At 41.9% G+C, this 27,976-nt stretch overlaps 1 protein-coding gene across 2 annotated transcripts in view; it reads left to right on the top strand.

Moving 5' to 3' along the window:
• The window catches only part of TDRP (testis development related protein), a 165,785-nt gene that overhangs the window by 93,472 nt on the left and 44,337 nt on the right, over window positions 1-27,976 (top strand). For both annotated transcript variants that reach the window (XM_056565675.1, XM_056565674.1), the window contains exon 3: window positions 20,995-21,054. In XM_056565675.1, coding sequence (XP_056421650.1) covers window positions 20,995-21,054 — 60 coding nt within the window. The remainder of the gene's footprint in view (window positions 1-20,994; window positions 21,055-27,976) is intronic.

Genomic DNA, 27,976 nt, shown 5'->3' with positions numbered 1-27,976 from the left:
TACTGAAAGGATTAAGATTTTTAAATAGAAGTAATTTACAAATCTGTTTAACTTTCTGGCAACAGTTGATTTAAAACATTTTCCCACCGGAGTACCCCATTATTAATGACAATGATACTTTCTGAAAATATCAAGACAGCAACAGCAATACCCTTTTATTTACTTGTACTATGTATTCCCAGCTACTGTGTAAAGTATAGGTGATGTATCTACTACAAGCAATAGAAGCACCACTTTAGAGCTTTGTGGAATCCTGAAATGATTATTATGAGGCATTGATTTTAAAGTAGTTATCTATTCACTCATGTCCATACTACAGTCCTGATAGACTGTTAATAACTGTTTTAGTAAACTTTGCAATGTTTTATTTAGCATAGCAAGTATCCTTTGCATTATCATTTGCCTCCATGTTGTCCTATTGGTAATGGCTCTATTCTGCGCAGCTGGTAGCAGGCTCTTTTGGTGCCTCTGCAGTGAACAAAACATCACTATGCAAAGATCTGTCTGTAGGGTACGGTGTCCATTTTAGGACATCATCAGTCGTCAGCCATAACTCTGTCCTCCGTCAGGTGAAACGGCGCCTTGCCTCCTCCCTCGGGCCAATCTCCGTCATGCCAGTCAGTGTTGGCTCTCTGCTATACAGGTTCGGCTGTACATGCTATTTAATGTCGGTTCTGCTATACAGACTCTGTAGCACATGTAGTGTCTGTAGTACACGTGCATGTTTCACAGTTTCGACTCTGCTATGCAATGATGTGCAGCGTTGGCTCTGCTATGCGGCAGGAAGTTGTGTCTGAGGGAGACTCGTCTGAGGCATGACGCCGTTTTGGACGAGGGAGTTTCGGATGAGGGAGGATGGAGATGTGGCTGAAGGATGACAGCGATTGGTGTGAAGGAGGAGGCGGGATGCCGTTTCACATGACGGAGGACGGAGTTGTGGCTGACGACTGACGGCGATTGGTCCAAGGGAGGAGGCGGGATGCCGTTTCACCTGACGGAGGACGGCGTTACGTCTGACGATGTCCTACAATGGACACCGTAGTAGGGAGAGTGACTGAGCATGTGTGTCCTCCAGCACTCAGCTTAACAGGCGACATGCACATTTCTATACACTTTAAACACCAGGTGGTGCTATAGTATGTAAGTGAATGCCACAGCTCTTCCTGGAATAGTGTTTGTTCTTTTCTGTTTGTATATCTTATTTATATTTGATAGCATAGGAACTTTTATTACATGTTGTGCCTAAATTTCTCATCTCTATAGCCCAAATGGAAGCTGCTGCAGATGTACAGATGTGTGATATTGTTCCAATATGTCACTAATTATATTATATATATATATATATATATATATATATATATATATATATATATATATATATATTATTTAGTGACACCCTAGATCTGATCTTTAAAGAGGTAATAGATTTTTTTTTTGTAAATTATGCCTATTTAAAAATCTTAACACTTCAAGTACTTATCAGCTGCTGTATGTTCCAGAGGAAGTTGGTGTAGTTCTTTCCAATCTGAACACACTGCTCTCTGCTGCCACATTTGTCCATGTCGGGAACTGTTCAGAGCAGGAGCAAATACTTATAGCGAACCTCTCCTGCACTGCATAGTTTCTGTGGGTCTATGACTGACTGTAACAGACTGCTTGACTTTCCAGACACAAAGCAGATGTCATAAATTGTTTTCCATCAGTCTGCCCCAATTAACTGGCCTAACATTAGTTACACTGAGAGAGAGCGAGATTATATCTCCTGAGTGTTCTTCAATTATATACATTACTCACATTAAGTATTATTACTAACTAACTTAATCTTGGGTGAGGATCAACAATTGTCTGGGCAGAGATGATACTTCAACAAGGCAGTTTCAGTCATTAAACCCAAAATGCAATCACAGAAGGACTGCTGTTTGTTTATTCTCCTTTTTAACAATGTGTTTTTTGTATTGCTAAAGAGGTCATGTCTTGTTTTCTATAAAGGCATGCATTTTTTTTTCCATTTGCACCCTGTGGCCCTTCTACATTTGGTGACCTTTGTGCAATTTAATGATTTATCAAAGGGGCATATACCGGAGGCACTGTCCGGGCAGCATGGAAAATTCAGAACAGTTTTTGAAATGTGATCTTATAAATCTTGCACCATCTCACAAGATCACAAGCCATCATGACACCAGTTGCACTGATTGGACACTGTTTGAGCGGCTTCGGTTCTGTGAGTGTAGTCTTTCACTGTACACTAAAAATAGTTAGAATATCAGCAGCCAATGATAAATGGATGATTTCTCATGGGTCTCTGATATCTGAGATCTGGAAATGTGTTCTGTAGATTCCGTCTAAATCTGAGAAGCATAGCAGGCCATGGATCTGGAAGAGGTGCTCTTTGATATAAATATCAAACTATAGCCTGCTTTGAGTTTCTAATAATTAAGTACAACATACCCTACTGAGTTGAGTGCCGGTGCTTCAGTCTACCCCTGTGCCATGTGTTGTCCCACCGCTCCTGGTGATGTTTGTAACTTGCTGCAGCCTCAGTGATTGGCTGTAGTGTGAGCAAAACATTAGGAAAGCATTTAATCAAGGGGAGTAAACAGCTGCATCGGAGGACTGATGCTGACCATGGCAAGGTGAGTACAATAAAATCTTCAAAAAAAAATCCCTTTTAAGAAGACTATCTCCTTATCCAGACTTGATTTTGTGTGATAGCATTTCTGTCCACCTAACAATAACCCCTTAAGGTCATAGGACTTAAATGTACATCCTGGTACTTAAAGCACCAGGTCATTTTTACCATAAAGTGAACAGCATGAATACAAAACTCTCCAAAATTAGCAATATTGTTGTTTTCATTGCAATTTCCCCACACAAATGTATATTTTTTTAGTTTTTCCATACATTGTATGGTAAAATAAAAGGTGTCATTACAAAGTACAATTGGTTGTGCAAAAAAACAAGCCCTCATAGGGGTCTGTGGATGGAAATATTTGTGGCTTTTAGAAGTTGAGGAGGAAAAAACAAAAATGCAAAAAAAATCAAATTGGCTGTGTCCTAAAGGGGTTAAACATAGTGGCCATTTGCTTTAGAGGGTCACATTTCCATGTAATATTGGATAGTCTTCTCAAAGAAGTTTCACTGTATATTTTCACCCCTAGCAGGCTGTAAGTTTTATATGCAAATTGGACACACCCTTTCACCCTCTGCATGCCAATTCCGCAGCAGCAGAGTCCCACTGTTTGGTATTCTGCTGTGCTGTTCACATAGTAGAATTTCCGCGCCGGAAACATTTGGCGTAGAAATACAAATTCCGGTGTCTGCAGAAAGAATAGACTTGTCTATTCTTTCTGCGGACTCCGCACGGAAATGCATTGCTGTCTAGGAGACTGCGCATTTCTGAGAGATCCTAGTGCTGGCATATTCTGCTGGTGCTCCACTTTCAGGGGACTGTCCGCACAGAGGTTTTTTAATTTAAATGTTTTATTTTGTGTTTGTAGCATCTGTGCAGACCTATGTTTATAGGTTACTAACAAACTGATCCTGAAGTCAGACCTGTCCAGAACTCCTGTTGACGTACGTTCATGTGACTTTTAGGCCAACTTAGTGTATGATTGGTTAAATGGGCACTATCACTAACCTTTTTTTTTTTTAATATGTTGTAGTACTTAGGTAAGCCCCCATAGTGCCAGAACAGAAAAAAAAAGCACACATGGCATACTATTTTGGAAACTACACCCCTCAAGGCACATAACAGGGGGTACAGTGAGCCTTAACACCCCACAGGTGTTTGATGACTTTCGTTAGTCGGATGTGTAAATAAATAAAAAAAAAATTCCACTAAAAAGCATTTTTTTTATACCCCAAGTTTACAATTTTTACAAGACTTAATAGGAGAAAATGCCCCCCAAAATTTGTAACCCCATTTCTTCTGCGTATGGAAATACCCCATGTGGACGTACAGTGCTCTGCTGGCGCACTACAATACTCAGAAGAAAAGAGCCACATTTTGGCTTTTGGAAAGCAAATTTTGCTGAAATGGTTTTTGGGGGCATGTCGTATTTAGGAAGCCCCTATGGTGCCAGAACAGAAAAAAAAAAAACAAAAAAAAAAACGTGGCACACTATTTGGGAAACAACAAAAAGCTGTTGCAAAACTATAACTCCCAGCATGCACGGACAGCCAAAGAGCATGCTGGGAGTTGTAGTTGTGCCTCCAGCTGTTGCACAACTACATTTCCCAGCATGCCCTTTGGCTGTGCATGCTGGGAGTTGTTGCTAAGCAGCAGCAGGAGGCAAACAGGCCTCACCTCCTGTTTTATTCTGCTGTTGCAGCTCCTGCTGCTGCTGCCGCCGTCTGGAGGGACAGGTAAGGAAGACCCCGATCGCCGTCCCAGTTACCGGTCGTCCAGACATATTACGTGATCGGGAGGTGGGACCCGTCTCGGACAGCACCTTTCACCATTTTCTTCCGGGTAATCAGAGACCCAATTGACCTGAAATCGCCAGTCTGAATTGACTCAGGACCCCCCCCCCCACCCCAGGGGTTTGCAACATGGTGCCTGCTGAATGATTTCAGCAGGCATCCCATTCTGTTCTCCGACTGGTGCCAGAAAGTTATACAGATTTGTAAATTACTTCTTTAAAAAAATCTTCCATTACTTATCAGCTGCTGTATGCTCCACAGGAAGTTATTTTCTTTCTGAATTTCCTTTCTTTCTGACCACAGTGCTCTCTGCTGATAATACAAAGGTGTCAGCAGAGAGCACTGTGGTCAGACAGAAAAGAAATTCAAAAAGAAAAGAACTTCTTATGTAGTATACAGCAGCTCATAAGCACTGGAAGGATTAAGATTTTTAAATAGAAGTAATTTACAATTCTGTTTAATTTTCTGGCACCAGTTGAAAATGTTTTCCCCCACTGGAATACCCCTTTAACCCCTTAATGACACTGGACGTAAATGTACGTCATGATGTCGTGGTACTTAACGCACCATGACGTACATTTACGCTTCGCCATGACCGTGAGCACCGGAACACGGCAGATCCCAGCTGCTATCAGCAGCCAGGGACCCGCCGGTTCTGGCAGACATCCGCGATCGCGCGTATGTACGCCATTAACCCCTCAGATGCCGTGATCAATACAGATCACGGCATCTGCCGCAGTGTGGTACTTTCAATGTATGATCGGATCACCCGCAGCGCTGCCACGGAGATCCGAACATCCAGCATGGCAGCCGGAGGTCTCCTCAGCTGGCTTCGGCTGTCTCCCGGGGTCTTCTGCTCTGGTCTGAGATCGAGCAAACCAGAGCAGAAGATCACCGATAATACTGATCAGCGCTATGTCCTATGCATAGTACTGAACAGTATTGGCAATCAAATGATTGCTATACATAGTCCCCTATGGGGACTATTAAAGTGTTTAAAAAAATAAAAATAAAAAAAAAGGGAAAAGAATGTAAAATAGTACAAAAATTGGAAAAGTCCCCTCCCCCAATAAAAAGGTAAAACGTCAGTTTTTCCCATTTTACCCCCCCAAAAAGCGTAAAAAAATGTATACACATATTTGGTATTGCCGCGTGCGTAAAAGTCTGAACTATTAAAATATATTTTTAATCATCCCATACGGTGAACGGCGTAAACGTAAAAAAAAAATCCAAAATTGCTGCTTTTTTGTCACATTTTATTCCAAAAAAAAAAAAATTATAAAAAGTAAAACCTAGGCAAAAGTGGTACTGATAAAAACTACAGATCATGACGCAAAAAATAAGCCCTCATACCGCCCCATATACGGAAAAAGAAGAAAGTTATAGTTGGTCAAAATAGGGCAATTTCCAACATACAAATTTTGCTAAAATGGTTTGAGATTTTTTTTTTAAGAGGTACAATTATAGAAAAGCATATAAAATGGGTATCATTTTAATCATATTGGCCCACAGAATAAAGAAAACATGTCAATTTTACCGTAAAGTGTACAGTGTGAAAACAAAACCTTCCAAAATCTGCTAAATTGCAGTTTTCTTTAAAATTTTCCCACATAAATAATATTTGTTTGGTTGTGCCGTACATTTTATGGTAAAATAAGTGATGTCATTACAAAGTACAATTGGTGACGCAAAAAACAAGCCCTCATATGGGTTTGTGGATGGAAATATAAGAGTTATGATTTTTAGAAAGAAAGCGAGGAGGAAAAAACGGAAATGCAAAAATAAAATTGGTCTGGTCCCTAACCCCTTCCCACTATAGGACGTATGCATACGTCCAATAATCCGACATGTTCGCGCATTTGGACTTATGCATAAGTCCTAGCGATCTCCGGCACTGGAGCGGGCAGTGCAGGAAGTCAGCGATGGGACCCGGCTGTTAATCACAGCTGGAGTCCCGCCGCAGCTGCCAGAGCCACGATCGCGCCGGTCCCGGCAGCATTAACCCCCTAGATGCAGTGATCAGTCCTGATCACGGCATCTATGGTGTTGACAGGGGGAACAATCTCCCCCTGTTCTCCAACGGCGGTGCCGCGATACGATCGCGGGTCACCGTTGGTTGCTATGGCAGCAGGAGGTGAGATCATGACCTCCTGTATGCCTGTTACGGAAGCCTGTGAGATCCAGCCAGAGGCTGGATCGCACAGGCTGTAGTGTGTGCAGCTCATCAGGTCATACTGTGCTGCAGTACAAATGTATTGCAGCATAGTATAACCTGTAAAAAGTGTAAAAAATAAAATAAAAAGTTCTTCAATAAAAGTATAAAGTGTAGGAAAAAAAAAGCCCCTTTCCCAATAAAAGCCCTGTATTATCACCAAAAAAGATCAAAACCACAAATCATATACATAATAGGTATTGCCACATCCATAATGACATGTACTATAAAACTATTATATAAATTATCCAGCACTGTCAACGCCGTAAAAAAAAAAATTATAAAAAGCGCAAAATTCGCCAATTTTGGTACAAAATAGCGGGATAAAAAAGATCAAAAGGTAGCACATAGCACAAAAATTATACCAATAAAAAGTAGAACTCATCCTGCAAAAAATAAGCCCTTACTCAATGGCGTCAGAAGAAAAATAAAAAGTTACGGCTGTTGGAAAATGAATGGCAGAAAAAGAATTTTGCTCAGAAAAGGAAAAAGAACATAGAAAGCGGCATAAAATATGTATCTCCATAATCGTACTGACCCACAGAATAAATATAACATCACTTTTACCGCACAGTGTACACCATAAAAAAACGCCAGACATTTTCCAGTTTTTCACAATATTTTGAGGTTTTTCACAAAAAATGCACCACTTATATAAAGTACAATAAGTCACAAAAAAACTATCTCAAAATCTCTCTGCTCAGAAAAACAGTTCTAAAGTTATTACCATTTAAAGAGATACATGTCAAATAAAAAAAAAAAGAGCCTGGTCATTGAGGTAAAAAATGGGTCAGTCCTTAAGTGGTTAACCCCTTAACGACGCAGGACGTATATTTACGTCCTGCGCCGGCTCCCGCGATATGAAGCGGGATCGCGCCGCGATCCCGCATCATATCGCGTCGGTCCCGGCGCTAATCAACGGCCGGGACCCGCGGCTAATACCACACATCGCCGATCGCGGCGATGTGCGGTATTAACCCTTTAGAAGCGGCGGTCAAAGCTGACCGCCGCTTCTAAAGTGAAAGTGAAAGTGACCCGGCTGCTCAGTCGGGCTGTTCGGGACCGCCACGGTGAAATCGCGGCGTCCCGAACAGCTGATCGGAGACCGGGAGGGCTCTTACCTGCCTCCCCGGTGTCCGATCGACGAATGACTGCTCCGTGCCTGAGATCCAGGCAGGAGCAGTCAAGCGCCGATAATGCTGATCACAGGCGTGTTAATGCACGCCAGTGATCAGCATTAGAGATCAGTGTGTGCAGTGTTATAGGTCCCTATGGGACCTATAACACTGCAAAAAAAATGTAAAAAAAAAGTGTTAATAAAGGTCATTTAACCCCTTCCCTAATAAAAGTTTGAATCACCCCCCTTTTCCCATAAAAAAAAATAAAACAGTGTAAAAAAAATAAAAAATAAACATATGTGGTATCGCCGCGTGCGTAAATGTCCGAACTATAAAAATATATCATTAATTAAGCCGTACGGTCAATGGCGTACGCGCAAAAAAATTCCAAAGTCCAAAAAAGCGTATTTTGGTCACTTTTTATATCATTAAAAAATGAATAAAAAGTGATCAAAAAGTCCGATCAAAACAAAAATCATACCGATAAAAACTTCAGATCACGGCGCAAAAAATGAGTCCTCATACCACCCCATACGTGGAAAAATAAAAAAGTTATAGGGGTCAGAAGATGACATTTTTAAACGTATAAATTTTCCTGCATGTAGTTATGATTTTTTCCAGAAGTGCGACAAAATCAAACCTATATAAGTAGGGTATCATTTTAACCGTATGGACCTACAGAATAATGATAAGGTGTAATTTTTACCGAAATATGCACTGCGTAGAAACGAAAGCCCCCAAAACTTACAAAATGGCGTTTTTTTTTCGATTTTGTCGCACAATGATTTTTTTTTTCCGTTTCGCTGTGCATTTTTGGGTAAAATTACTAATGTCACTGCAAAGTAGAATTGGCGACGCAAAAAATAAGCCATAATATGGATTTTTAGGTGGAAAATTGAAAGGGTTATGATTTTTAAACGGTAAGGAGGAAAAAACGAAAGTGCAAAAACGGAAAAACCCTGAGTCCTTAAGGGGTTAAAGGGGTACTTCGGTGGAAAACTTTTTTTAAAAATTTTTTTAACATGAACTGGGGCCAGAAAGTTAAACAGATATGTAAATTACTTCTATTAAAAAATCTTAATCCTTTTAGTACTTTTTAGCAGCTGTATGCTACAGAGGAAATTCTTTACTTTTTGAATTTCTTTTTTTGTGTTGTCCACAGTGCTCTCTGCTGACACCTCTGTCCATGTCAGGGACTGTCCAGAGTAGCATAGATTTGCTATGGGGATTTTCTCCTGCTCTGGACAGCTCCTGATACGGGCATCAGGTGTCAGCAGAGAGCACTGTGGACAATACAAAAAATAAAAAATAAAGATTCTCCTCTGTAGCAAAAAGTTGCTAAAAATTACTGAAAGGATTAACATTTTTTAATAGAAGTATTCTACAAATCTGTTTAACTTTCTGGCACCAGTTCAGTAAAAAAATAAAAAATAAAATAAAAGCGCTATGTCATCACAATGCATGGGAGAACTAGTGGATTTGTTTGGGGGGTCAATACTATTAATTGAATTAACAGACTTAAAGGGATATTCTTGCTTTATACATCTTATCCCCTATCCAAAGGATCCCCGCAATCTTGGTGCAGCCCCCGACATTCTGTGCCGGGTGCTGCCTCTGAGACGGGGACATGACGTCACGGCCACGGCCCCTAGTGATGTCACGCCATCCCCTCCATTCATGTCTATAGGATAAGGGATAAAATGTGTTAATCTGGAATACCCCTTTTAAAATGGCATGGGGAAAAAAAAAAACTCCAAATAAATAGTTAAAGGGGTTATCCACCATAAGGTGATTTTAGTACATACCTGGCTGACAGTAATGGACATGCTTAGGAAGGATCAGCACTTGTCTTGGGGCTAAAGGGCTATGTTGTGAGATTACCTTAACACTGTGGCTAGCTTTTTGTGAACTAGTATTTCCTGTTTGACTTTTTTTTTTTTTTTACTACAAATCCCATAATTCCATCTTCCTCCCTCCCACATATCAGCCACCCCACCCATTGAAACATAAATGAGCTGCATCCATCAAATGACCTGTGGTTTTCAATCAGGGTGCCTACAGCTGTTGCAGATTGATCTCTCTCCCACCAAGCGATCCCTCCACCCATTGAAGCAGACAGGCTCCCTGTCATCAGCTGACTAGTGAGTCAGGTCTCGGCTGCATTGCAACCTGGGAAAAATCTGAGACAACATTCATTTTGTGTGCTGGTAAAAATAAATATTGGGGTGAAAATCACATAAGAATTGTGAGAAAACCGTCACACACAGGTACAGACACTATATTATGAACTACACTAACTTTACAGCCCCTGTAGCATAGTCAAATAAATAAAAAAAAATCCTTTAATACTCCTTTAATATAGTTTGGAATTGGAATTTGGATGAACATAAAATAGGTAATAAGTAAAATTGTGTGTTATTAATGTTATTAGTCATAAAATAGATGCAAAAACGGGTTATTTCTTGTTTTTAATTCTGCATCACGTGTGTAGCTTCTTGTTAGTTGAACATGTTAGAAGTTCTTTGATCTAGTCAGGGTTGTATCTGCTGTGGAGGAAGTGTTGAGGCATGCAGAGATGACAGAGATGCACTGATATGTTACCCTTTTATTTAGAGAAAACTGCATACATTTAAGCTTAAATTACATTTTCATGTTCTCTGTTTTGACTGTTTCTTAAAAGGAAAGGCAAACCATATCTTTTTTTTGTATATATTTATAGGGAAGGCACAATCTTGTATTTCTTTTTGTTGGAGATGTTAAAATTGTTGCCTTAAGGCACGGAAACAGTCCTTTGAACTGGAATGTAAGCTCTATGAAAACATGTTGTGGAATAAATACATTGTTTGTCTTTATAAAGAAACAGACTTACTATTTTGTGAAAGTGCATGTGCTAGCATTACAACAGAAAGAAAATGCAAACATAAAGAAAACGGACATGTAAGAGTGTCCAGTCTCTTGGGCTATAATTTTCCTATAACATGTGATTGCAAAATATAAGTAGCTCCCACCATCCTTTTTTTTTTTCTGTCCCTGCCTATTGCCCAATTATCCCTACCCCTCCCTACCTTTACATTTTTTTTTTTTACTATCTGAGAAATGCCTTTTTGTCTACCTGGTAGTGTGCTCACTTTCCAGACAGACTTCCCCAGCAGGCGCGACGTTGCCGATGCCTGCTGGGGGGCCGACTTCCTCCCTTAGCTCATCTATACAAGGTGCCTCCAGCTGTTTCACCACTACAACTCCCAGCTTGCCCTGACATCTATTGGCTGTCAGGGCATGCTGGGAGTTCTAGTGGTGAAACAACTGGAGGCACCCTGTGTTGAAAACAAAAACTTTATGGACATGGCCGCTGCGCTACCCCAAACCCCGCTCTCATACTACAACATATCAAAAAAATACGTTTGGCGACAGTGCCCATTTAAAGAGAATGTGTCGCCTTTTTTTCCCTGTTTAGAGATAGATACTAAACCTTTATTTTTCTAATCTGTTTCTATTTTATGATTGATCATTTTTTTTATTTCATTTTATTGTAAATTATTATGGGGGCTGCCATCTTGCCTGAGCTGTTTATAACAGCGTTTAGTGGCCCATAAACCGCAATAGACAGGACCTGTCCAATTAAGATGAATTGGAGACAAGTCACCTATTTACACTTGTGCTGTGTCTGTGGGGAGGCGCGGCTCAGAATCTGGTTTGAGTGACATTGGGGCTGCTCTGCCAGTGGGTCATTCCCCCTGTGGGCACTGGTGTTGTGCCAGTGGTGGCCGCTGCTCAGTGCAGCTCCATTTTATGCCTGAGAGTATATCTTGAGTATAGGTCATAAAGACTAGGCCTACATATCGCTTAATTTGTGCAAATCTATTACAGTTGCGATTTGGCTGATAAATAGCTAAGTCACTTTGAAGTCCGAAGCAGGTCGCAGTCATGTGCAAGTTACATTGAGGTCAGTGGTGACAAAGTTCCATGCAACCTGCAACTGACACAGTGGCACTACTGTCGCTTGTGAAAAATTCACTAACATTACATTCAACGTCACGCAATCCTAGTCTCGTGCGACCAAAGTCAAAATTTTGCCCTTAAACCCCTTCATGGAATTTGTTCAGTTTGATTTCCATTTTACTGTTTCCTGAAAATTGTCTTTTCAAATGCCTATTAATCTTTCTTTGCCAGTTTAACTAGCAGCATTCTTAGAATAGTCAATATTCTTTATGTTGTTAATAAACAGCATTGGCTTTCATTGTTATTAAACAGCATGAAACCACAAAATGTATTTTTGTAGAAGTTGCACAGAAAGCATATTTAATAGATTAAACTAGACATGCATATGTTTCAGTGTTGGGCCTTTATAGTTTTAATATATATTCTGTATGCCTTGTATATGGGTTTTCATGTTTAGATCCACGCGATCGTCTACCAGATCGAACTCCACAGGGTTATTGGCAATGTTTGCGGTTTTATCTTCTCCTTGGGGATTATGTGAAATCCTCTAGGGGTAGGAGAGAGCCATGGTTCATTAATATGAATTTCTGCAATATGATGTGAATTCAGCAAATGCAAAATAAAGCCAGTAAATAAGTTACTTTGATTCCCTTCATTTTAATGGATAATTTGGAATCTGAGAGACCTCCCAAATACTTCAATAGAGGCTCTGTATCCCATGTTTAATTATATTTAGAAAGTATAGGTCTAGAAGCTACTGCCCTTTTAAATGGTCTTAGGCTGCATTCACACCTAGTTTTTACATTACGGGTTCCGGATCCGTCTGGGGAAGGGGAAAACTGGGCGCTCCCGTACCCCAGCTGGACCGGCGCTGAAATCCATTTACTTTAATGAGCCGACCGGAGTCAAACAGTGACTCCGTTCGGCTCATTTTTGCCCTGTATGCGGTTTCCTGACCGGACCTAAAACCGTAGTATACTTGGGTTTTAGGTCCGGTCACAAAACCGGATACGGGTCAAAAATGAGCCGACCGGAGTCACCGTTTTGACTCCGTTCGGCTCATTAAAGTAAAGGAGCGCCTGGTTTTCCTCTCCTCCAGCCGGATCTGGCAACCGTTGGCTGAAAATGAGGTGTGAATGCAGCCTTAGTTATATACTGTTATCTGTGAGATTTGGAAACATGCGGGGAGATTTATCAAAATCTGTCCAGAAAAGTTGCTGAGTGCCCATAGCAACCAATCAGATTGCTTCTTTAGTTTTTCAGAGGCCTTTTCAAAAATGAAAGAAGCGATCTGATTGGTTGCTATGGGCAACTCAGCAACTTTTCCTCTGGACAGGTTTTGAAAAATCTTGAGGTTTAATGGCAAACCTAACACTTTCAAGGTCTTACCAGATATACCTGATTATAATTTTGACATCAGAAATTCTAGGACTCCATAAATCTGGGGGACCTTGGGAATTTTCTTTTTGGAACTCTGCTAGAACTGATCTATATCAGTGTTAGGGTTTAGATATTAGGGAAGACTTTATAAGTTCATTAGCTTGTTTTGTTAGTTGTGGATATGAGCAGAGAGGATAGAGGGAGTCTATCTTGTTGGTAGGGCTCTGAAATCTATCTTGTTCTCTTATGCCCATGCCTGAAATTCTAGGGCTTCTAAGCATAGCTCATTGGATTTTCTCCCACCCATAATGTTAACAGATTGGTAATGGGATGACCTTTGACTAGAGATTGCCGAGTGCATAGAGCTGCATTGAGGAGGGATGTCAGCCGGTGCTTGGACACACCCCATTCAGGAGGAGAGCCGGGGCCCGTACTGGGCCCTCCACGATCTGACACTTATCCCCTATCCTAAGGATAGGGCATGAGTTTTTGTATCCTGGCATACTCCTTTAAGCCAGCAAGCTCTTCTTGTGTTAGTAATGTAATTGAAGGACTGTCCTATATTTAGGACCACTCTACTCTCTGTTTTGAGTAAGGTCATTTTGGAAGCTAGCAAAACTCGCATGTTGCTATTCAGATTTTCTCCTCCTTGTTCTGCCTTAATTAACATTAGAAATCTGCAATTTTAAATTGGATAGTTCTCATAATGTTATCAATGGAAGCATTGTGGGCTACATTGCTTGTGATAGCTTCCTTAAAGGGGTACTCTGGGGAAAAACAAATGTTTTTAAATCAACTGGTACCAGAAACTTAAACCTATTTGTAATTTACTTCTATTTAAAAATCTTTAGCCTTCCAGTACTTCTCAGCTGCTGTGTGCTACAGAGGAGGTTGTATAGTTATTTTCTGTCTGACCACAGTGCTCTCTGGGTAGTTCCTGACATGGACAAGTGTGTCAGCAGAGTAGAAGTGTATTAGGTGCCATTTTACTCTCCCTCGAACAAGGATGCACTTTTTTGTAGTTTGCCTTCATTCAGGGTCTGAGGAGTCTCTTCTGTCAACCACTTTTCTTTTTCAAGGTGGTGTTGCTGAAAGTGTGGAGGAGGATAAAGAAGGTCCTTGTGCTGCTGCGGCGATTCTGAGGGGAAAACCCTGAAGGAGCCGATGCAGCTACAGAGAACCCATCCTTTCTGCTGGAATAATTCTGGGGTAAGCTCCACGTGACAGCTGCTGCTAAGGAGAGCAGAGTGTTAGACTACCTCTCATGATCTTGTTAAATGTTATAATCCTCCCAGTTCACTGCCCCAATCATGATAAACCACCCCCTGCCTTGATTTTTATGATTTTTCAGTTTTTTTACCTTGATATTGCTGTTTTCTCTGCTCAGTCTGTCAGATTCACAGACTGGGAGGGGGAGTTACCCAGCAGGCGTGACATCATCTGAAGCCATACAGGGGAGAACTTCCTCCCTCACTCTGCTGCACACAACCCAGAGCATGTTTGGCTATGATTGGCTAAGCCTGCACCCCCCCCCCCCCCCCCTCCAGACTGAATTTCCTGATTGTGGACTTCTGCCAGGCCAGCAGGAGTCCAAAGTCTGTGCAAGAGATTGGGGGGGGGGGGGGTATGCTCTGGACAAGTGGGGGGACATCTAGCGGCAGCTTTCTTAAACACAAATAAAACTTAGAAAACTAAATTTTTTTTAAACAAAGCACATTAGAAAGATTTTTTTTTTTATTTACCATGAAGAGTGCTATAGCAAAAATGAGTTTTAATGAGAGTGCCAATTTAATTTTTGCAGCCATCTTTTTGAGGTGCTGCCAGAACCCATCAGCTGTGTTTGGCTGGGGCCCTGGCAAAATAGAAGAAGAAAAAAACCTATACTTACTCTCCCCCGGTCCCCCCCACTGAACGAAAATGTCATACTCATCTCAGAAGCAATTTAAAGAACTGCAGCTGGGGAGAGGGAGTAGGTAAAATTAGGGATAATTTTGTTATTTATTATATATTCTATCAGGGCCCCAACACACTATTTTTTACTCTACAGCGCCGGAATAGCCTTTTGAAGCAGACCTGTCACCAGGTAACTAAGCTCATGTCTATACTGAGCTTCTGATCCCAGACATATCTTTGTTTAGCAAATTAGGTGCAAGTGCCCATCAAATTTCAGCCAATACACTTCTAAACGCATTTTCTCTCACCGCCTGTAACCACTTCCACCCTCTTGGTTGACTGCACTAAACTGGCTTTTTATCTCTGTTTCTGATCCAAAACTCAGGGTGGCACATGCACAGTAAAGTTGAATTCTCCCGGTGGCGTCATAACACATTGGGGGAGATTTATCAAAACCTGTGGAGAGGCAAAGTTTCCCACAGCAACCAGTCAGCTTGCTTCTTACATTCTTAACAAGGCCTATGAAAGAAGTAAGCTGATTGGTTGCTGTGGGCAAACTTGCCTCTCCACAGGTTTTGATAACTCTCCTCCATTTTGTCTACTGATGTTCTGCACTAAAAAGCACAGAGCATGCTTTGAGGTCACAGGGAGAATTATACATTTCTGTGCATGCACAGCCCTATGGTAAAACTGTGCTTGTGTGAATTATGAGATGGAGCGGAACTGAAAGCAGCTTATAGGCTGTCAATCAACAGGATGGAGGAGGTGTTTAGAAGTGAATAGACTGAAAGGAGATATGCAGAAAAAAACTTTTAACTCCTCCTGTGCCTGAGCTGCAAAAAAATAAATAAATAATAAATAAAAAAAAACTTTCACCTTCCTAAGTTCCCCCGTTGCGGAGATATTGGGGTCCCATTCCTCTGCTGCTGCTTGTCTTCCTCTTTCTTAGGCTCGGAAATTCACATCACTGTCAGCATATCACAGGCTGCAGCAATGTCCCGCCTCGCCCGATGATAGGCCGAGCGCACTGTCATGTAAGGAGCCGGCCTTTGTGCTCTCGAGGGCACAATTCACAAAACAAAGTATGTCCAAATTATGGTTGAGAACCTCAGTATAGCTATTGGTGCAGTTAGAATGCCAAAAACCTACTGAAAGGTCTGCTTTAGAAGCATGGACTTGTTTAGGCATAAGGATTCAGCTGCTATTGTTGTGGTAGGGCTCCTACCACAACAAGTTAGCTCATATGTTACTGGTTCATTTTCCTATTTGTCTGGCAAGCATGCAACATTTACACAATTTTTATTTTATTTTAGGTAGCTAATAAGTTTAACTGGTTTCCATAATTGGTCTTTCCTTCAACCTCTACAATCTATTCTGAATACAGCAGTTCGACTAATCTCTGTCCAGCAACTACACCTATGCCTACCCCTGTGTCAGTAATTGCACTGGTTGTCCATTCACCTCAGAATAAAGTATAAACAATTTCACCCACAAAGACTTCCACAGTGCTGTACCTCACTATATCTCATTCCCAGGGCCGGCGTTAAGGCGGGGCAAACCAGGCAATTGCCTAGCCTGACGGCTGCTCAGCATAGGCCTAATCAAGCCTGGGGGGGGGGGGGATCCGCGGCCGCCACTGAGCAGCCCGCAGGGGGCCCCTGTCACATTCTGGTCATCCTTGTGTCCCGAAAAATCTTTGTCCCTGTTACCTTTCTGCCGCTGCCCCCGCGTTAACTTTAAAAACGCAGGGGCCGCCAGGAGTTAGCGCACGCAGGGACGTCACTGACGTCTCGTGCGTGCACCCATAGCAACGGAGGAGCGGAGCTGTGAGGAAGATGCGCGCCAGCCGGAATGGTAAGTCACCAGCACCAGCTGGCAGCCTGTCCTATTCGGTGCTCCGGTCCCGGTACCTACTGCTATGGTCTATAGGCCATAGCAGTAGATTGTGACCCAGACCGGAGGAGTGGTGGTCGGAACACTGAAGTGGGGCAGTACACAGACATACAGCCTCAGCCATACACTGTATATGGCTGAAGGCTGTATGTCTGTGGGGGAACTATACTACACCCAATGTGGGAGAACATACTTCCAACCTAATGTGGGGGGGAACTATACTGCACCTAATGTGGGGGAACTATACTGCACCTAATGTGGGGGAACTATACTGCACCTAATGTGGGGGAACTATACTGCACCTAATGTGGGGGAGCTATACTGCACCTAATGTGGGGGAACTATACTGCACCTAATGTGGGGGAACTATACTGCACCTAATGTGGGGGAACTATACTGCACCTAATGTGGGGGAACTATACTGCACCTAATGTGGGGAGCTAAACTGCACCTAATGTGGGGAGCTATACTGCACCTAATGTGGGGGAACTATAATGCACCTAATGTGAAGAACTATACTGCACCTAATATGGAGAACTATACTGCACCCCTAATGTGGGGGGGGGGGGACTGTACTGCACACCTAATGTGTGGGGGGGGGGAAGTGTACTGCCAACCTAATGTGGGGGAACTATACAAAATAAAATTATAATAAAAACTATACATAAAATTGTACTATTCTGATCCCTATAACTTTTATTTTTCTGTATATGGGGATGTATGAGGGTAATTTTTTGCGCTTTGATTTGTAGTTTTTATCGGTACCATTTTTGTTTTAATGGGACTTTTCAATAGTTTTTTAGATATTTTTATGGTATTTGAAGTGACAAAAAATGTGCAAATCTGGTTAGTGCACTATTACAACTTTTGATTTTGCCTAGGGCCACGCTAAGCCTAAAACCGGCCCTGCTCATTCCTAATCTATCTATAACCCTACTTGTGCTCTGTGGTGTGCTAACAATCTAAGGCTAGGTTCACACTATGGAATTTCCGCCTGCAATTCCACTTTAATATTGCAGGCAGAAATTCTGCTTGCTTAAGTGCACAAGCTAGTGAATGGGTTTTCCGTTCACAAATTCACACTTCACAGAAGTTTGGAAGCAGAATTTGTGAACGGAAAATCCGCTTTAAAACATCCGCCTAAAGAACGGTGGTGCTCATTCTTCAGGCAGATTTCCTCATGGAACATATTGCAGTCTATTGAGGACTGCGATGTCCGCGTGGTCCTAGTGCTGTCTGACTCGGTGGTCGCTGGCCACACTCGGAATCTCCGGACGGAAATTTTCTGTCTGAAGATTCTGCAATGTGAACCTAGCCTAAAACTACTATCCTCCCTAATCAGGACCTCTCCCTCCTGTCTACAAGGCTTTGCTCACGCTTCACCATTTCTTTGAAAGGCCTTCTTCAGCCAATCAGACTTATTCCTAATGTCCATAGTTTTAAGGCTGCCCTAAAAACACCTCTTTTTAAGGCAGGTTCCAATCTGCCTTTCCTACTAGCATTGTTTCCTTGCCCCAGAGATTTTATTCAGCTAGGTTTCCCTACACTTCATGCACTAACTATTTATTAAAGCAGATCGGACCATGGAAATAAAGCACTCAGAGCTCACCCCGTGTGTAATGTCTGGTTGTCTCTACATGTACGCCATACTTTTAAAGTGTTGTGGATTATGTTGGTGCTGTATAAATAAATACATTTTATAAAAATGTGCTATTAATTATTAATAGAATTATTTGCATGTTTTGTACATATACACAGTTTAACAACCTGTGCAAATCTGTAGCTGTAAACTAGTTTTGGAGCTGAAAGTCTTCAGTCGTGGCTTATTGTAGGAAACACAGGATTGTAAGAGATCATAATGTTCTTGACCTGGAATGTGTGTCTTGCATTGTGTATAAATAATTATTATGGTTGGTCAGACACAGCCAAAGTTTAACCCATTAGCCGATTCTTCATTGTGTATTTTACTTGTATAGGTTTGCCTAAAACAGGTAATGGGAATTCCTTTCTAATAGCCTACAATTGCAGTTTCTGTGCCTTTGGCTATAAGATGTGTAAGCTCTTGTACATAAAGTTGGCTAATTTAAGGCTGTCTTGTGGATGGGGTCAGGATCAGATTGCAAATACTATTCATTGTTTCATGCCTGTACTGCAGGGGACTTTCAATGATCATTTTCAACTAAAGGTTCACCTGTAAATTAAATGGGCCTTTTTTAGCCTGAAGTAGTGCTTAGTCATGTTGCTACACAAACCCGAATTCTGGTGAACATGTCTGTTATTGTACTTATACAAGTGTCATACACTTTTTTAAGAATATCTAATATTGGCTATTCTATAGTTTGGTTTGGATTTACCACCTTTATGTCTTCAGCAGCATACTGTGCAATAGTTTTCCTGGCAAGCTAAAGAAAAATACAGAATTTACATCTTTATTGTCCAGGTGCACACTGAAACATCTTTTTATGGAGTTGATTATGACAGCTTTATCAAGACATGCCTTCACTTTTTCTAGGTTTTCTTTACACCTTTGAGAAAAAGGGCATACATTTCAAATTGCACCCTATGTTATCTATTTTCATAAAATTTGTACATAAAAATTGCTAGCCAGGCATAGCTCCGAATAGCAGTTGGCATGATATAGTTAAAGATGGTGCATGCTACACTATTTTGAGTCTCAACATAGTCTCATTTTACAGAAAAAATTTGTTTCAAATTAGGATTTTTATTAGCTGTTTATTTAATCTATTCCCTAGTAAAAAAAAAAAAAAGAAAAAAAATTATAAAAATATTGAAACAAAACGGCCCAAAAGTAAAGTACCTTACACTTAAATTTATGGATATTATTTCAACTGTAAAATTTAACTACATCTGAAATGATACATTTTCCCATTTAATTCAAAGCCTCAGCCAGGAGATCGTGGGAGGTCCCAGCAGTCTAACCCCCACAATCTGACACTCATAGGGGATTGCGGGAGGTCAAACTATGGGGCTAGATTTTTCTAAACTGGACTACTCCTTTTAAGTATTAAAGGGGTGTTCCGGGCAAAAATATTGTATCCCCCTATCCAAAGGATAGGGGATAAGTTGTCTGATCGGGGGGGGGGGGGGGGGGGGGGGGGCACTGCTGAGACCCATTCTATGCTCAGACATTCTATGTGGGTGCTGAATCTCCAGTTTCGGAAACCTCCAGGTTTCTGGGACTGGGGATGTAATGTCACGCCACGCCCCCTCCATTCATGTCTATGGGAGGGGGCGTGACGGTCGACACGCCCCCTCGCATAGACATGAATGGAGGGGGCGAGATGTCACGTCCCCAGCAGCGGGCCCCCAGCGATCAGACATCTTATCCCCTATCCTTTGGATAGGGGATAAATGTTTTTGCCCGGAATACACCTTTAAATAAGGTTGAAATACAGTGTGTGAACATACCCAAATAGTAAATATAATCCCAATATGCCAAGTAGTAATTGGTCACCTGTATATGAAAAGAAAATTGGCAGTAACGGTGCCCATATGCCTTCAATAACTATTGGAACATTGGCCATTTGACAGCTACTCTCGCAGATGAGGATTGGGTGGATGTAATCAAATTTCTGCTCTATAAACCTCTGACTATAAGCAGCAGACACCTTCCCACACCGGGCAGTCCATAGGCGTGTGGAGCGTTATACCTATTAGAAAAACTGACCCTCTAAGCCAATGTCTGATATGATATAAGTTCCTTGAAGCCTTAATATGATTCTAACCAAACCATAGATACCCATCTGTATTTTAATATTTAAGCTGAAAATGTTGTCACAGGGTAGGGTTACACATGCTGTATTTTGCTGCATATTTTCTGTAGCTGATTTTGCTACCTACTGACTTCTGTTTGTAGGAAAATGCACAGCAGCAAAATACGTCACGTGTGACCCTACCCTAAATGTCCATTTATATGTTGATGATACGTTAATATCTAATAGTAAGGCGATGTATCTGTATTTTCAAAAAACTCTTCAGTGGTAGTTATTTTGGGCTTGTTTTTAAGCCGGTAACACCAATAATGTCAGAGCTGTTGGTCAGCTTGACCCAAAGCAATGTACTAGTAATGATCTGCTAACTCAATAATGGCTAAATATCTCTTTTTTTTTTTTTTAGAGTAAAGACCAATTGCTTCAAGCTGATCTCCAGTCTCCGGTGTCACAGCTTGCTACAAAGGTATGTCTCCCTCATGGTTTTCTTTGTGATCATCTTGTTTAGTTGATGACCAGCAGATTCGCGATGTTTACAGTACCCCAGAATTGGCACTTATGTCAGTTCAAGACAGGTCATGCAGAGTAAGAGATTATCTCTACTGCCCCTCCATGTAAGCTCAGAACATCCTATTACAGTATAGGACAATGAGAATTCCGGAATGGACAGTCCCTTTTAACTGTGAATTATTATAATTAAAGGGGTATTCCGGGCAAAAACATCTTATCCCCTGTCGAAAGGATAGGGGATAAGATGTCTGATCGCGGGGGGCCCGCCGCTGGGACCCCCGTGATCTCTCTGCAGCAGCCTGCATTCTATGCGTAGCTGCGTCTGCAGTTTCGGAAACCACCGGGCTTCCGAGACGGGGACGTGACACCACGCCCCCTCCATTCATGTCTATGGGAGGGGGCGTTGCGGGCGTTATGCCCTCTACCATAGAAATGAATGGAGGGGGCGTGGCATGACGTCACGTCTCAGTCTCAGAAGCCCGGCGGTTTCCGAAACTGCAGACGCAGCTACGCATAGAATGCGGGCTGCTGCAGGGAGATCACGGGGGGTCCCAGCGGCGCCCCCCGCGATCAGACATCTTATCCCCTATCCTTTCGATAGGGGATAAGATGTTCATGCCCGGAATACCCCTTTAAAGGTGTTGTTCTGGGATCCAAAAGCCTAATATTTACCTCGCCTACCGGCACTTCACTTCCTTGTGCGTGCCAACACTTTTCCATGGCATGCTCACCACTTGAAAGTAGCAGGCTGTATCATCAGACCATATATTAAGTTGTGACTGCTCCGGAGGGGGGGGGGGGGCAACACCGCATGGTGACCAATGGCAACTTACAACGTTTGCAATTTGTTTAACCCATTAGCCGATTCTTCATTCTGTATTTTACTTGTATAGTTTTGCCTAAAACAGCTATATGGCCCCGTAGATTGATTCCAAGTCAACCCATTCAATCCATGCAGTCAATGATCAGTTTTATATAGCTGAGATCAAATGCTTTCATTTCTGCAGATGAATAGGTTTCCCATAAAACAAATTTTCTGATCAAAGTAATGATAAATAAATGTTACAACATTTACTTTTGCATTATTAAGTATACCCTTGGCTGGTTGATTTAATTTGCTAGAAGGCCACATGCACATGGGTGCATTAAAGGAATTCTCATTTAGATACCCTTTTAGATGCAGTGTTTATATGCTATAGCTGTCTAAATTGCATTCTTTCCACTACATGTGCTGCATTCCAACTTATCTTCGGCTGGTTTTATCTGTTTCATCGGCCCATTGCAGCTTGTTCCAGGACTGTATTTGCTCATGATCTATTTTTATTCTGATCAAAAGTTTCCATTCTCTTTAAGGGTCCTTTTTTTTTCATATTCTATTTTTTGTCTGAAATGGCATCACCTTGGCAGAATGGGGTATTTCCACGTAGTCATCGGTGTGACTAAAACAAGATGATAGTAGAGAGGAGGGAATTCATTTTGTATCACAGTTAATGTTGGTGTTGTCTTTTCTTTTAGCTTACATTAGGCATATATGCACAGTTTTGTCCTTGCATTATTTTTGCGCTTTCATCACATAAACTCAATGAGAACAAGCAGTATTTGCTGTAGCAAAACTGGGAACGATTTTTATTTATTTATTTTTTTTATATGTTTTTAGGCTATGTGCACGCACAATTTTTTGCCATTTTATGGCCTATAAAATGAAAATATTTTTCACATTGCATTCTGTCGAATCCACACATGTTAAAGGGAAACTGACAGCACTAAACCCAATACATAGGGCTAAAGCCAGGGTAAAATCATGTATTACTTACCCGAATCGTTGCCGCCTTTCTGGAGATATACAGTGCAAAAGCCGGTGATTAACATATTGGCAATGGAGGCTAATACATTGTATATCTCCAAAACGGCTGCTATCCTGGTGAATAATACATGATTTTAATCCGGTTAACCTTCACTATAACCTCAGTTTCCTTTTAACCCCTTCAACATTGGACGTAAATGTACGTCCTGATGTTCTGGTACTTTGCATACCAGGATGGATAGTTAAGTTCTGTACATGAAGCGAGCATAGGAGCTGCGCTTTATGCACGGCAGGCCCTGGCTGCTATTTGCAGCCAGAGACCTGCTGGTAATGGTGGACATCAGAGATGGAAGCACATAGACTGAAGGATGAAACATTCACCACTGATGGTGCCCAAATTAACTGTCCGGTTTAACCTAGTTTGCCCATTGCAACCAATCACAGCTCAGTTTTTATTTTACCAGAGAAATTTGAGAATGAAAACTAAGGCTGCTTTCACACTATGAAAAGGACCCACTATAAAATAGCGGGCGATCGCGGGGTTAAAACGCCATTAGAAAATCCCTAACATACGTTAGAAATTCCAATAATAGTCTATGGAATTTTTCTAATAGCTGTTTTAACCCGTTATTTTGTGACGGGAGATTGAACGGAAGAAATAGTGCATGCACTATCTCTCCTGTTGCTATTTTATAACGGGTGTTATATAACGCATACTTTTCATAGTGTGAAAGCAGCCTAAGCTGTGATTGGTTGCTACAGGCAAAATTAGACAATATTTGTCCTCAGACAAATAAATGCTACATCTGGGTATGTGTATAAGAATAGGTATGAATTCACTTTACATTTTCTCTAGGTTTTGACTATAAAGGGGTTGTTAAAACTTTTTACCTTGAAACAGCATGTCCGCATGGTGCGATGGCTGACATGCTGTTTCCAGCAGTCTTTCATATGCAGATACACAGTACATGTTGAAGTCTGCAGTATATGCCCATTGCGGCAAGTGATGAATCTGACGTATTAATCCGGATTCTCCCATTCACTGTGCATAGAGTGAAGCCTGTCAGTCATCAGCAGATGGGCAGGGGAGCGGTGCCTAATAAATATGCTGGACTCCTCTCACAGTGCCCTATGTAAGTTTGACTAAACTACTGTACATACTTGAAGAAGCGACAGACTGCTGGAAACGGCATGCCTGTCTATACTGTGCTGCCCTCAGCAACAGCAGCTTGTTCTGTCTGTAAGGTTCCCTTTAAAAACACAGCGGCCCCCATTTTGTCATTATACAGGAAGATCACAGCGGGTGTCAGGAGTGACACTCACTGCAATCTGTCTAATAATGCAGGTACTACAGCTCCCAGCATGGGGCAGAGTGTGCTCCATGTTGTGAGTAGTACCTGTAGGTACCTGCAGTTAAGGACAGATCACAGTGGACCTCCAACCCGCCACACCGTGTCGCACCCCCCACCGCGTTGCACACCGCACCGCCCCGGCCCCATTGCCTCCCCCATCCCCGGTTTTATAATTACCTCTTCCCGGTGCCCACGCTGCTGCGTCCTGCGTTACACTGTGCGCAATGACGAGTGACGTGATGTGCGCGACGTGGCGTCACCGTCAGTGCGCACAGTGACAGCTCAGGAGGACGCCACCGGAGCCAGATGTAGAGTGGACCCTGGGCCCCGGGAACAGGTAATTATAAAACCGGGGATGGGGAGGCATACCGGAATATCGGTATAAGTTATCGGCTATCGGCCCTAACCTCCACCGATTATCGGTATCGCACCTAAAAAACCGATATCGGTCGATCCCTACTCCAAACCCTATTATTTGTATGGAGTGGGTTTGTAAGCACACATTGTGGCCCGTGTAGAGGTCATTCTACAAGGGAGGGGAAAAATAGAAATGTTTGTGCTGATTTGGGCCAGAAATATGTGTTTAAAATAAGCCCATACATTTTACACTGTGTAAGTAATGGCTTAAGCCAGTAAGCTTTACATGCAGTTTTCCCTTTCAGCCCTTTTAAAGCTCAGATGTACTGTTGCATTGTAAGCCACTTGGCAGACATTAGCAGCACTTTGTACGAGTAAATGACCGTCTCTATGACTTTCGGACAGACAAGTGTGTAGACTCCTTTGTATACTTTACATGAGATTTTCTGTCTTGCTTCCTTGGGAACCCCATCAGTTCCAGCAGCACCTGTTGGTACTTTCAGAATGCCTTTTGATGTTATCCTTATGGATAGATAGGAATCCTTATGGATTATTTAAAGTTCATAGACCAATCGGCAGAGCGTGTGATCTCCTTATCAGACATAATGTCCAATTAGCTTTTTTCCCTCCCATTTTTTGGTTTAGTTCCAATACACACAAAGGTAATAAACATGTGTATAGAAAAACATGTGTTACTGCAATCCTTTTCTGTGAGAAATACCTCTTTTTCTTGAAAAATGTCAGGGGTGCCAACATTTACGGCCATGACTGTATGTGATTACTGGACTCCACTGAATTGTGTAGTCTACTATGCCCATCATATTTGTGTATTATGTACAAACCTCTGTAGCAGCAGCTTTATAAAATTCCAATGCTAAATGAAAAAAGCAATCTTACACAGATTAGATATTATAATTTCACACAGTAATTTCGATTTTAAAAAAACGTTTCCCAAAATGGATAACTTCACAACTTAATGTTGTTCCATCCCAGAAACCACGGACATGACTTGTTTATCTATAATGAAATTTGAGAAAATCTTACTTTCATCCTGCAAGGTGCTCTGAGGTAACTGCATCTCCTCCAACAGAAGGAAGCATTGCATCCTCAGAGTATTGATTCCATTGTAATAATTGAACTTGAATTAACTTTCATTATTTCTGATGGTGTTTTTGTTCTACCTATGCTACTTTTACATATAAATCAACATAATGGCATTACCTTTTTTATTTATCACAAAGATTTTTCTCTCCTGCTGAGTTGTTCGTGTTTGTTCAAGATGCATGCATTTAATACTATTCATTTATTCATGTCTTCATGTCGGTGGAAAACTTTTTTTTTTGTTTTCTTTTTAAATCAACTGGTGCCAGAAAGTTAAACAGATTTGTAAATTACTTCTAGAAAATGTTTATCCTTCCAGTACTTATTAGTGCTGTATACTAAAGAGGTAATTCTTTTCTTTTGGGATTTCTTTTCTGTCACGACCACAGTGCTCTCTGATGACATCTCTGTCCATGTCAGTAACTGTCCAGAGCAGGAGAAAATCCCCATAGCAAACATATGCTGCTCTGGACAGTTCCTGACATGGACAGAGGTGTCAGCAGAGAGCACTGTGGTCCTCTGTAGTATACAGCTGCTAATAAGTACTGGAAGGATTAAGAATTTTTAATAGAAGCAATTTACAAATCTGTTTCCACTTTCTGGCACCAGTTGATTTAAAGGGGTAGTCCAGTGGTGAAAAACTTATCCCCTATCCTAAGGATAGGGGATAAGTTTGAGATCGCGGGGGGTCTGACCGCTGGGGCCCCCTGCGATCTCTCTGTACGGGGCCCCGGCTCTCCGCCGAGATAGCGGGTGTCGACCCCCGCACGAGGCGGCGGCCGACACGCCCCCTCAATACATCTCTATGGCAGAGCCGGAGATTGCCGAAGGCAGCGCTTCGGCTCTGCCATAGAGTTGTATTGAGGGGGCGTGTCGGCCGCCGCCTCGTGCGGAGGTCGACACGCCCCCTTCCCGCGGGCTGTCGGGGCTCCGTACAGGAGATAGCAGGGGGCCCCAGCGGTCGGACCCCCCGCGATCTGCAACTTATCCCCTATCCTTAGGATAGGGGATAAGTTGCTCACCACTGAATCACCACTGGACTACTCCTTTAAGAAAAAAAAGTTTTCCACCTGAGTACCCCTTTAATTCTTGAACTGTTGCTATTGGTATTCCAGAGGCTTTATTAAATTTAGAAATCCAGCATGCTTAGACCTTTTTTTTGCCTCCAAGATCTGCTCTTTGGTGAGAGTTGGGGCATTTTCATGTACTGTACATTAATTGGTCTGCTATTCTCCCCACATTAGGTCTACACCTAGATCCATGTTCTGGTTTTAATAAAGCAATCTTGTGCAGTTCCTTTTATTAGCCAATCCTTGTAGTCTTAAAAACTACCAACTAACCTGAATTTCCTTGTAAGGCCTCCTTTTTACTTTTTATTAAAGGAAAACTGTTCACCGGCACTAAAGCCAGTGCATTGGGTTATAGTTAGGGTAACCCGCATTATAACAAGGTGTACGCAATTTGTGCAGTGGATTAAAAGTTCTGCCTCCCATTATCTGCATTGCTGCCACGCTTGTGTGCAATGGGGGCAGGGAGGCAACTTGCCAAGCTCCCCTGACTACCCTATACGCAGCGTTATGCCCGCCCATCTGATGAATATTCTGATTTAGTCTCTCTTACATCCTAGTGTCATGAGAGCCTACACATGTGTGGTGCCAGCACTCTGCTACAAGAGTAGAGCACTCATGTGCCCACAAGCGCTTGTAGCCCGCAGGCTCTCAAAGTCACTAGGACGTGAGAGTAAAGAAATTAGAATATTTATCAGATGGGCAGGCATATCACTGGGCACAGAAGCGATGTAGCAATGCAGATACCGGGAGGCAGAACTTTCAGTTCACTAGCCCATTTTATGTAAGTGAGCCCTTGTTTTAATGCTGTTCCCCTACACACCCAGTGTATTGGGTTTAGTGTGGGCAATATCCTAAAGAATTTAAAACACAAAAAGTTGGGCAAAAATCACACGAAGGACATTACAAACAAAAGCATTTAGTGATTTACTAATTTGTATTTTACTATAGACCCTTTTGATCCCCCCCCCCCCAAAAAAAAATAAATAAATAAAACTACTAAACCATTACCAAAATGCTGTGCCATAAATTGTGTGCTCTTTAAAGGCAAAGGTTGGTCATAGATTTCAGAAAGTCTTATTGCCTGTATTGCCAAGTAAATACTTTCTACTATGTCCCTAAACTCCAGAACTGAAGCAGTGTACAAAGCCACTGGTTTGTTCTTATTGAATAATTTAATTAGTATAAGAGCTGCTT

This window comes from Hyla sarda, chromosome 3, assembly GCF_029499605.1.
Source record: "Hyla sarda isolate aHylSar1 chromosome 3, aHylSar1.hap1, whole genome shotgun sequence".
Lineage (NCBI taxonomy): Eukaryota > Metazoa > Chordata > Amphibia > Anura > Hylidae > Hyla > Hyla sarda.
This window is presented reverse-complemented; position numbering and strand designations above follow the sequence as displayed.